The 12,546-nt window shown below is 40.4% G+C and overlaps 1 protein-coding gene across 2 annotated transcripts in view; it reads right to left on the bottom strand.

Annotated features, from left to right (window-relative positions):
- Kcnh1 (potassium voltage-gated channel subfamily H member 1) overlaps positions 1–7,114 on the bottom strand; it is a 357,402-nt gene extending 350,288 nt beyond the window's left edge. For both annotated transcript variants that reach the window (XM_026387530.2, XM_026387531.2), the window contains exon 1: positions 6,856–7,114. In XM_026387530.2, the coding sequence (XP_026243315.1) occupies positions 6,856–6,934 (79 nt within the window). In that variant the 5' untranslated portion in view covers positions 6,935–7,114. The remainder of the gene's footprint in view (positions 1–6,855) is intronic.
- Between the last annotated feature and the right edge of the window lie 5,432 nt (positions 7,115–12,546).

Raw genomic sequence — 12,546 nt, 5'->3', positions numbered from 1 at the left:
AAAACAGAACACTGATGAGAGCAGCACACAATGCTCATCAATTCAGTCCCAATGATTGTAGAAGGCAACCAAAGTAAAATAAAAACTTAAAAAATTCATTTAATTGAAATGAGAAGTCTTATCACTCAAATTAACTTCATTTTTTTTTACTATAGTTGTTAAATTCTGGTCTAAGATACATTTTCCAAATCCACTCACAATAAAAGCTGAAGTTAAGCAGGCAATAAATATCAGTCAGTTGGCTGATATGGTACCCTCTTTCCAGTGCTGACTCCAACACACTGAGAATGCCAGTGGAGGATGCACATAGCACTGCTTTAAGGAAAGAAGGAGGAAAGGAGAGGCCATTGCTGTTCTTTACAGAAGCACCAGATATCACTGCAGAGCCTTTAAAGGACTATGAGAAATGATGGTTTTGAGGTACTCACACTTAATAATTACATTAATAATGATAGGATTGACACAATTAATTTCAGAACATCAGTTTTAAGCAACATAGGACTAATCAAAGAGTTGTCATTTTAATTTACATAATGAATAATCATTGTATGAGTAAGCAAACTGACTATTGGCATAACTCTGTAATATCTAATCAGAAGAATCTTAAGTAGTTTTTTTTTCATTAATAGGAGTGCTTGATTGTTGGAGCAGAGACCATAAGAACCAAGAAAGATGCTTAAGTTGGCCAGACTGATATCTACTCGGCAAGACTGCACTTGCATAGAGAACAAGTAGAGTATCAGACAAATTCCAACCTCTAAGATACACTAAAACTCCACAGTGATGGGTGAGCCACAGTATGCCAAAAGACAGAGTAGTGGGATACCCCAAAGAATGAGGTTTCAAAAGGACACTTCAAGCACATCAAAACCAAGCTTCAAATCTTCTTCAATCTTTTTTTAAATAACTTCTGGGATTTTGTCATCTCCTAACCAACTTCATACAAAAAAAAGACACAGATATAAAATCAAAGAATAATTTTGGGTGAGATGTTTATAAGAGAAAACTATGCAGTAAGGATTGAGTCAGTATAGCATCTCTTAAATCTTTGGAGAGATTTACAGTGTGATTTGCTCTTCACCATGGATTTCCCAGAGAGGCCCAAGGTCACAAAGTCTCAATCATCTTGATATTCCCAAGCACAGAACGGGGCTTATAGAAGGTCCACCATGCTTATAAGACTGAACCTTTTATAAGTTAGCTTTTGCTAACTATAGAATTACCAAAAAAGCTATCCCCCTTCTTGGTTTATACCCAAAGGACTTAAAAATCAGCATACTATAGTGACCCAGCCACATAAATGTTTATAGCAGCTCAATTCACAATAGCTAGACGATGGAACCAACCTAGGTGTCCTTCAATAGATGAATGGATAAAGAAAATGTGGTATATATATACTCAATGGAATATAACTCCGCTTTAAAGAAAAGTAAAATTTTGGCATTTGCCAGTAAATGTTTAATATGTGGATGCTAATTCACAATAAGGGGGGGGCACAATCGAAGAATAGCATTACCTTAGATTAGGGAGAGGGAAGTGATGGGAGAGAAGAGGAGGGGTTGTGGGGATAGGAAAGATAGTAGAATGAAACAGATATTATTACTCTATGTATATATGTGACTACATGACCAATATGATTCTGCAACATGTACACTCAGAAAAGTGAGAAATTTTATTCAATCTATGTATGATATATCAAAGTGCTAAATCCATTCTACTGTCATGTATAACTAATTAAAACAAATTTAGAAATTTAAAAAAATGAAAAACAAAGTTCTAGCTAGATTTATTCTAAAGCATAAATCTTGAGTGAGTGGTTGCTGTTAGAGTGCAGATTTTCAAGAGATCAAGCAAAAGCAACAAAAGTGGAGTAGAAAGAAAGAAAACAAAATAAACTATATAGTTGCTAAAAATCAGAATATTCCTTTTTAAGAAATGAGAGCCCATTCCCTGAAGCTAATCCAGCATGGGCTGGATAACCACTGAGAGGGATGTTCCAGAGAAGATTCAAAGAGGAGTTGTACAGAATGTCTCTTCAGCCCTAAGATTCTGTGGTTCTATTTCTCATCCTCACCAGTAATAGCTGTGGCCACTTAAAGAAACAAACACAAAACAAAAAATGGTCCCAACATCCTAAATGTATAAAGAAAATACTCACCTTATAAATAGAGTTCCTTGAAATAAATAACTGAAGTAGATTTTAAATGTTTATTTTCAAGCCATCATCAACCAAAAATAAAAGAGAAGGAAAGAACGGAGGAACTTCAAGGTCATGCTCAAGGGACAAGAGCCAAATAGAAAGTCCAGCCATAAATGAAGATCTGGTATCAAAAAAAAAAATGAAGGATTCCATTTATCCTCAATATCTCTCAAACACATGTATTCTTTAGAAATAGATGATTTAAATAGATGGATTTGATTTTAAAAAAGTCATGAAGTTCAAAAGCTTTATTGCCTTATGTTAAATCACAAGGCTTCATCTTCTCTATCTTTCTGCTAATATTGATCATTAGATTCAACTTTTTGACACTTTCAAAGAAAGGTAGCTGAAGGTTACCCTAAGAACAATTGCAAGAAAAAGCAAGCACTGTTGAGCTGTTAATAACCCAGATTATCATCCATTCCCCTTTCAGAGCCCATGTATTTAACCAGTTTTCTGTTTTATAAATATTACCATGGCTCAACACATCTCTGAGGAGACACAACATTACCCACGGTTCTCATCCTGTTTGCTAACTAATTATATCAACAACCTGAACCAACTTAACACTATACAAAAACACAGCTGACTTAGCAATCTGTATATTATACATGTACATAAATCTGTACCAAAATGTACTGCATTTCACTTCTGTTAATGTTCATGGATTCTTACTGGCACCTACGATTGTTTGATATAGGTTCCTGAACACTAAAACATATGTTCTGCCTAGAATTAGACCATTTAGAGTAATATTTTTGCAGTTTCCTGGCACCAAGGTCTGCTAGCCTTTCTAAGACATATCTCCTATTTACTTCAACAAGCATTGTGACGAGTGCCTGCAGATTTAAGCAATCATCAAAAAACATTTCGGAACAACACTTTCCAACCATGAAGATCAAGCAAAGCAGACTGGTTTTGCCTATGTGGCAACAAGGCAAATAGGATTTGAAATGATCAATGATATGATCATAAGCAAAATCAGATAGAATATAGGGTATTGATTATTCCTGCTGACTACTTATGACAATCCAAAAAAAAACACATAACGATCAAATCTTTTCTTTGAATCATACTCAAAATGTACCAAAGAAAGCTAAACTAGGTTTAGTGCCTGTAAGACCAGTAAGCATCTTAAAAATGTACAATGATAGGCCTAAATAAGAGCCACAGCCATTCAACACTGTGGAATATGAGGAAGGACCTTGGACCAAGATTCACTAGGATGTGACTTACTCATAGTAAGGTGGGTTTCTTGTTTTTTACTATATCTCCAGAGTTCAATAAAATATGCTCAATAAATCTTTGTTGAATGGTAAGCCCATAACAAATGCTGGCTAGTCCTGATCTGCCTGTAAATCTTTTTCTAACTACCTCTTAATGAATCACTTAATCTGAAGATTCTAGCTCGATAAGCTCTAACCTGGAGACACTGCTCCTCCTCTGCTGATTAATGAGGATCAAAGGTGACAGCCTATGAAAAGTTGAGTTGGGGGCTGAGGCTGTGGCTCAGCGGTAGTACACTTGCCTGGCATGTGTGAGGAACTGGGTTTGATTCTCAACAACATATAAGTAAATAAATAATAAAGGTCTATCAACAACTACAAAAAAAAAAAGTGAGTTGGGACTCCATGAAGGAGCACACAGGTGTGGAGTATGGCTCCTCCCACCCATGCCTTCTGCTAAGCCACTGAGGAAGGTGGGGAGACTGCAATTCCTTGAAATATAATTGGCCTCTCCTTTGCTCTATTAGTCTGATTGGGTAGTGTGGCTGTTAGCCAAAATGGATCTTGTTCCTATTGTTATAACATTTTATTTAATCTCCACTGGGGAATGATGTTTCTTGAGGGAAATAATGGTAAGACAAGGAATGCTGATGTGTGGCATACTAGAGAGAATGTGACACTGCAGTGGAGGAGACTGGGCCTGACCAGTTCTGCCATTAAATATTTTAGGAAAGTTGCTTGCAGCAATTTCTTTATGGATACAGGAATATAAAAGAAAGAAAATACTAGATAGTATCTAAGGTCCATCTCATAGTTCAATGATATTCAGACACTAGATATTAAAATCATCCCCAAACAAGGCCAGTTCTATTATCCATTAGTATATAATATGAGTAGATATTTTAAGGATGATAAAAATAGTTCCATGGACCAAGGCCTAAGGGCTAGGTAATAATGTTGCTACAAGATGTATGAATGATATTCTCTAAAGGACACCAGCTTCAGGAACTATCTGCCCTGCCACTTTGAATAAGTCACTTAATATGTCTAGGGCTCAGTTTTCTGATCTGTAAAAGAGGAACAATAATATAATACAGGACCACTGGGACGAATACCTAACAGAACGATTATGAGGTATTGCTATTTAAAGATAAAATGCTATTTAAATGCTGTCGTGTCCAAAAATAAGCAGGTGGATTTTAGGAAGAGACAATCAATATTTTTTAAATAGACCTTTGCCATCACAGTAAAATAATGTAATGCATGCAGATATTGTGATATTTCTGAGAGTTCACATTTTTGTCCATTTGGGTTCAGGGAATATTATGAAACGGATCACTAAAAATATAAATCCCACTTTTCAAGATCAGCATTTCTTCTTCTGAAATAATAGAGCATTTTAAAAGTTCAACCAACTGGTCCAAGATGATTTGTTTTTGTTGTTGATGTTGTTGGTCTGGTTGGTTAATTGAAATCAAGCTGTTGGAGCTGGTGCTGAGATGAAAATGCCAGCGCTAAAAATATTCCCCAGCGGCTGCCTCTATTGACATGCTTACCCAGAAGGGGCTCTAGAGCCAGCAAACTAGAAGCTATTCTGCCTGCTTAGCTCAGGTTTCTCAAGGTCCTCCTACAAACCCAAGGATCCCTGAGACTTGCATGTAGGATTCTCTTCCTCCTATTCACAACCTAGATAATATACATTAGATACTGAGCTTTCCAACTTACAGGATACTACCTCTCCACCAAAAGGTGGAATTGTCATTGATATTTAAATGTAAGTTGATATCACTGACAATGGAATCTCCCACCTGCAAATTGTCTCCATACTCCCTAACAGTGGCAATAACAGTAACTCTTAAATGATGATTTTATTTAAAAATCCATGTACACTTCCAGCTTTATGTCAGAACAGTTCATTGTGACTGTTCATACAGTAATTACATCCCCAGGTAATGATTGTGACCTTGCTCAAAAAGCCTCTGAGTCTGTTTGACTGGAGAAGATCTTGAAGGGAAGGGGGATATCTGAAACACTCTTTAATATTCTTACTCCTAAGAGGCACACAATAAAGGAATGATTGTTTCCAAAAAAAAAAAAAAACACTTAAGTAATGTATGATGCCTGCTATCCCAGTTCATACTTTTTTCTTGTAAGATGAACTTAAATCACTTTTTAATAAAAGAATATTTATTAGTAGCAGAAGTTCACTTTTCATGCTCTTCCTCTGAATGAATCCCTAACTAAATCCAAATGGAAACACATAGTTTTAAATACAAGTTCCTAAGGCTCAGAAACTGTGATACTTGCACTTTATTAAAACCCATTTCCTGAGTTAGTTCCTCAGACTTAGTAGAATAGCATCTGTCTCTGGAAGGAGAGGGGTCCAAGCGTCTGCAAAGAGCATCTGGGGCTTGGCTGCCTCTCCTCTCGTTGTAGCTGTTTGATGAACAGGTGTATGCGGCACCTTCCAAAAGCCAAGACTCCGCAAGTGCTTGAGCCCAGGTCACTCAGCTGCGTGTCCAAAAGGCATATGAAATCCGTTCCCTTTCCATCCCTGTTCCTAGGAATCTCACCTCCCGGAGCTTCAAGCCACTGTCCATCTTAACCATAGGGAAACAGACGAGTGCCCAGTACAGGTTTATTGGGTAATGGATCCAAAGATAGGCTTGGTGAATTTGGGGATTGACAGGTGAGCATGAAACACTGTTGTGGGTTTAGAAGAGAATAAATGTGAGATTTGTACCTGTGTGGCCACTTAGCCCGCTTTATTCCTGTGCCCTCCACTTCCCACCTCAATCCAGCAAAACCATTGAACCGTCATGCTCTTTCACCTCGAAAAGGGTGCGTGGGCAAAAGGACAGAATCAGGCAACCCTGATAGCACGTCCCAACTCCCCACATCCCTACACCTCAGACTTTTCAACTGCAGGGATGGAAGGTGGAGACAGCTGCATCCTCCCATCCGGAGGGGGCCAGAACCCAGAGTTGCCCGTCTTTACTGCTGGCTCTCCAGGGGAGAAAGGAGGCACCTCGGATAGCAGATAGAGCCTTCGCGGAGTGGTAGGCAGTACTGATGCGCTGCCGCTCCTGCTGCGTCCAGCTTCCAGTCACTTTTCCCAGTACTTTGCTTATCAACTGTCACGCTTTTTTGGCGATGAAGACAGAGAGGAAACTAGAAAGGCCCAAAAGGTGTCCCCTAGATTCTCTGCCCTTGGGATGGGGGCGCATCGGACACCGCCCCGCCCTGCCCACCTTCCCCTGCCTCCGGGTGGCAGCCCCGGGCGCCCGCGCTGTGGCGGTGCAGAGCTCCGGGGTTCTGCTGCGTCTGCTGGCACGGTGCAGCGGGAGGCGTCGGTGATAAAGGCATCGATTAAAACCAAAAAAAAAAAACAAAAAATCTGGGAAACCGAAATCTGAATGCACCTCTTACCATTGGACCGCCGGACAATATTCTCCAGAAACGTGTTTTGCGGGGCCACCAGTCCCCTCCTGCCCCCGGCCATGGTCATCCTCCCGGCAGCTCGGGGTCTGGGGGCGTCCCGACGCGGCTTCTCACCGCAGCAGGCAGCAGGGCGCGAGACCCGCACGCGATCCGGACTCGAAGCACCCCATGCGCCCCACGGGGCCCGGGGCGGGCAGGGGCGGCGGCTCGCTCCGGCTGCCACCCTCGCGCCCTCTCGGTACCTCCCTCCCTGCGGCCCGCCTGGCAGTGCACTCGCGCGGGGCTCGGCTCCCTGCAACCGCCTTCGGGTGGGCGGAGGGAGCCGCGGCGCCTGGGCCGGCGGCGCCCCCTACCGGGCGCGCGTTCGCCCAACGGCCTGCGGGAGACCGAAGTGGGCTCCCTCCGAGGCCGAGCAGCGACCCGCAGTAGTGGATTAAGGCTGGGACGGCAGCGGCACCCTCTGGGCACAGTTGGGAAATATGTCCAAGACCCTAGGTGGAGAGGAGGACGTCGTGAGCAGCTTTCTGGATAAATTCACTCCAAAAAAAGTCCCTAAGAGTCTAGGGGAACACCATGATATAACTTTCTTTGCTGTTTCGGACAGGAGGCTTGGAACCTCCGAGGCTCTTGGAACACCTTCCTGCCCTCCCACAGGGTTTGTTAGCCTGATTTGGATTTGTGAGTTTCCTCCACATTGATTCTCAAGCCAGTGTTTTGCCCGTATTCAAAGAAATCATATTGGAAGAGGGCAGACTTGCAAAGTGACTGACAGCTTCAGCACAGGTGTCTTGAGCTGTCTTTACTATCTGTACACAAGCCGCATCCTGACAATAAGTTTCCTGACTGACGGATCTTGGCCCCATTCTTATCCAGCAAATAATTTACCAAAAGACCAAGAAAGTATATGAGCATTACGTAACATATTTAGTTAAAACACAACTTCTTACAGTCAGTAGGAAACAGAAACGAACTGCCTGACAAACATCAAAGCAATGGATTTGTCTGGGAGGGTAGATGCTTGAGGGCAGCTTCACAAACTCTGTTCGGCATCCATTCATCAAGCATAGCCTTCGCTTGAAGGGCAGTTCACCGTGCACAGAACAAGGCAGGTGCTGGTCTTCACACCTACCCCCTTCACATGTGCCTGAAGTTTCTGGACAGGAGCCAAGACAATCATCCTTTGTTCATTTATTTGGGGGGATTTCTACTTGCACATAGCCTGCCTTTTTACTGTATGAGTGGGTGTGACAGGAGACTAAACGTATGCTCCGCATGAGTGATGAGTTGATAGTTTACTAGTTACTTCTAGACTGTGTCAATAGTCCACAGGAAAATGTAAAAAGGGCAAAACTGACCCTGTAAGCTCAGTTGTCTGGGTTTTCCATCCTGATGTATCCCAATGTACTGCAAAGACATTCTGCCTCAGTTTGCCAATCTCAAAAATCCTCAAGAATTCCTTCCCAGCCATCTCTCAGAGATGCTGTGAAGAACAAAGGAGATTGCATAGGGAACAGCACTCTTAAGTTTTAAAGTGCTATACCAAGGTCGGACATCATCACTGGAGTGACCAAATAAATTGGGCCATCTACTTGTAAGCAGATGACTGCTGATAGCAGTTAGGTACAGCTGGTATAGGACTTTGAAATGAAAGTGATGCTACTCTTCTTCCCTAGGATAACATTCTACCCATCATACCCAGTTTAGAGCTGTGATTTCTTAAACCCTAGCTCCGTCTAGTGGTCCTTTGTTCTATTACAAGCAAGATAACTGGGTGGTTGAATAGAATTTGACTCTGAAATTATTTGGTGCGGAGTTCAGCTGATTTGGTGTCTATCCGCTTTATTTGTTTAGGTTGACTTGAATAAGGCTCTTAAGGTTGTGTTATCTATGCCCGAGGGGATATTTTTCAGGATGATATTAAAAACTTATCAGCAACTTCATAATCCTGTTTATGAAAGGAAGATAAAGAATGGCAATTGGGTAGTTGTCATAAAGAGTTAATAAAACTTAGATTTTAATGAGTTCCTACATACTATGGCTCATCATATGTTGGATACTTTACCCCTTCGTAGAACTGGATAAGCAAAAGGGTCAAGGAGATGCCTTCCTTTTCAAATGTAGTAGTACTGTGGTTCTCAACCTGAACTCTGTGTAACCTCCAGCCATTCCCCCATTCCCTGAGCTCACCTCAATGTATCTCACCTTATGAATAGAATCACATTCTTCTCCATCCCTGTTCTCATGGAGATTTACAGGAACAGCTTGCACACATTCCAGTGAACACTCCATCATTCCAGGTGCTGGTTTTGCAGGATGCTGTGCTTCTCATCTCTTACTTTCCACCTTCTGTTCCCTCCTCTACATTCAATCTCAGCGCTTCCTGAACTTGAACTTCTGTCTGGGATCTATCCCTGTAACTTAAGACACTGAGAGAACATTTTCATCTTACAAATTTGTCAAAATTTGGTAACACATTTGTGAAGGATTCACAATATAGAGTGTACTTTGGTAAGCCTGCTGAGAGGTCCTGTACTTTCGTATGACAGTCATTTTCGTCAAAGGGATGGCTATAAATAATTCACCAGAGTTGCAGTTGGACTTCTGTAAGTGCCTAGAGCTTCCACCTAGAAAGATGCAGAGTCTGAAAGAAAAGCTGCAGAAATTTTCTGGGCTTCCCTTTCTCCTCTTCTCGTTTCCCTCAGCACTACACCCATTTATGACTGTGTCGTACAATAGATTGTGGGCTTCTTGAAGTAAAGACAAACTTGAACCATCTTTGTTCTCATGAATGTAATGAAACTGTGCTACAACGAGTGAGTTCACAAAAGGTGTAGATAACGATGGATGCAGAATGCAGATGCAGAGAAAAGACAGAGATGGATGTCTGTAGATCAGCTGGGAAAAGAGTCCAAGAGAAGACATAAAAAATCTACTCAGCAAAAAGAAAATCTTATCGCAAGAAGATGATGACAATGCCACACACCAGAAGGGGCAAGTGGTATCATACAACAGAAACTGCATTTTTTCTGTCATGAAGACCACGAGGTGTGGGTGAGAGATTTTAGAAAACCAAGAACCCCTAAGACATATAGGAGAGTTGCTAGTGAGTCCTAAAAGACCAGGGAACCAGAAGGGGCAGGACAGGGCTTTTCCTCCTTAACCACATAAGAGGAAGAGAAACTGGACAAAGCGGTGATTTCAATACTCAACCACCAGGAGTGACATATCGAAAAGTGGAGAAATTCACAGCATGGGAAATTTCTGTTTCTACAACCCTTTCACTGATTTATTGTTTATTACATGTAGTTTTTTATTAACTTCTAATAGGCTTATAAGAAGTGTGTCAGGCAAACTATATCCGTTGGAAAACCCTGTTCTGCATTACAGATAATGCTCACAAATGCTGGGGAAAGGGAATGAATCTCCTCCGTGGGAATTCTAGCCCACAAATTTGATGACAGGGGAAAGGATGCACCATGTGAGTTTTCCAGCCAGTGTGGCTAACCCAATAGACATCTTTAAGTGTTTGTAGAATCTGATTATTTCCTTCCTAAGTGCCCAAAGCAATTATCGTCCTTTCTCACTTCCTGTTATCAAAAGAGAAAAGGATTATTTACCATACTCCTCCCCCTAGTGTAAAATAATTAAAAGTCATTTATAAAGCTTCATTTTATGATTAGAAAATGCACAGTCAAGCATGCTCTAGCATGCTTGATAAGTTCTAAGGAAGAAAAAAATGGGTTGTGATTGGCACCTGCTCTCAAGAAACTGAACAAAATACTTTGTGGATAATTATTTTCTTTGTGATTTCTTTCCTTTTGACTGCATTCATCTCTCCATTGTGCTGCCTAATCTTGTTTTTTATGTAAATAAACTGTAATTAAATTTGACCTCTTCACTGAAGACTTTCCAGTCTCCTCTTAACTGAGACTTGGTTCTTCCCTAAGGTCTTGGGGTCTTGGGGATCCCGATTCTTTGGAAGATATTTATTCTGCCATGGTCCATGCACATAGAAGTCAGAAGATGAGATGAGAATACACTTGGGTCCTCATTGCCATATCCAAACCACTATTCTCTATTTGTGTAGAATTTCTCTGGACTTAGAAGTTCATGATCAATAATGATGTCACTCTATTCTTCAATTCTTACCACAGATTTGGGGGAAATTGTATTCTGTCTTGTATCTGAAGGAGGTTGCAGAGAAATATTAAGTAGGCAGTTGGACAGACATGTCTAGCCCCCAAAAGAAACTTCTGTATGGAGCCAGAGATTAGAAATGATCACTTTGTCATTTTCAAAGGAGACCGAGAAAAAGTTCTGAAGTGGAAGACCTGGGAGAAGTGTTTCTGTAGAAGCTTAGAGGGGGAGAAGTGAAGAGCAGTATCATATGTTGGACACTATAAAGATAAACACTGGAAAAGGCTCATTGGCTTTCATGACTACTTGGCGAGTTGAGATCATAGCAGAAACGTTTTCAATGAAATGGGGCAGGAAACCAAAATACAATGGATTTAAAGCTTAAATAGAAACAGTCAAATAAAATGATAGACTGACCTAAGGTGCAATTAAGTATTGTCTTTTACCCCAAGCATAGAAATGCCAGATAAATTATTTTAAAATGTTTTAAATGTATTTCCAAGCTCAAAAGCAAACAGGGAAATTTCAGATGTCAAAATAAATAAATAAGAAGTCCACAGCAGTTAGGGCCAGTCAGTGGTGTTGGTTGGGGGGAAGAGAATATTTCAAATAGGAATTGCTTTTAGGGGCTGAGGGTTTAGAGTCTGTGTGATGATGTGTGCTGAGGATACAGGCCTCAAGCATGGAAGAGAGCCTAGAACCAGATCCCTGAGGGAGCCAAGAGCCTGGAAAAATAGGATCTACCAGTAGAGCCCTTAGCCTGCCCAGAATATGAGCAGAGAGAGTTAACCTTCAAAATAAGCAACTCTAGACTAAGCATTCCACAAATATGGGATAGACTTTTTCCAACTACCTTCATTTTCTGGGAACACTGTGCCGAGATATTAATACAGAAGCTTCATATCACCCTTTCAGAAATAATAAGGAACTGTCCCTTAGGGGAACCTTATGCCAACCAGTACACCTGAAGACCCTGACAGAAAATTCCTCCCGATACTGAGCATACAGACAGAATTACAAGTTATACAAAAAAAAAAAAAAAAAAAAAACCAACACCATCAATGAAACTTCCTAACAAATTAGAATTAAAGGACAACTGAGGAATAATGTATGCTGGAGCAATTGCAAAGAGATTGCTCAAAGAGAATATTATTAAATATTCAGAGAATAAGAAAGAAATAGTACTCTTAAGGTGAAACCATGATTAAAAAAAGAACATTCTGGAAAAAAATCAAAGAATTTAAAAAATGTTTATAGAAACAAAAAACTGTCCATGTATATTAAATAGTAAATCAGATCTAATTAATTGGAGAGGAAATTATACACAGCATATTCCAGAGAAATAAAAAAGAAATGTAAATGATAACACAGCCAGTAAAACAAGAAGCTCCGTATGTGTCTAAAAAGAATTCTCTAAAAATAAAAACTATGGAATTGGGAAGAAATGATATTTGAAGGGATGATGTGACAGAATTTTCAATAATTAATTAATTCTCAAATTGATAGGGAGGATTAAAAACTAACAAAGAAAGACCTAAAACT

The sequence above is a fragment of the Urocitellus parryii genome, chromosome 9 (assembly GCF_045843805.1).
Source record: "Urocitellus parryii isolate mUroPar1 chromosome 9, mUroPar1.hap1, whole genome shotgun sequence".
Taxonomy (NCBI): Eukaryota; Metazoa; Chordata; class Mammalia; order Rodentia; family Sciuridae; genus Urocitellus; species Urocitellus parryii.
Note: the sequence above shows the minus strand (reverse complement) of the source record. Positions and strands in the feature narration are given on the sequence as shown.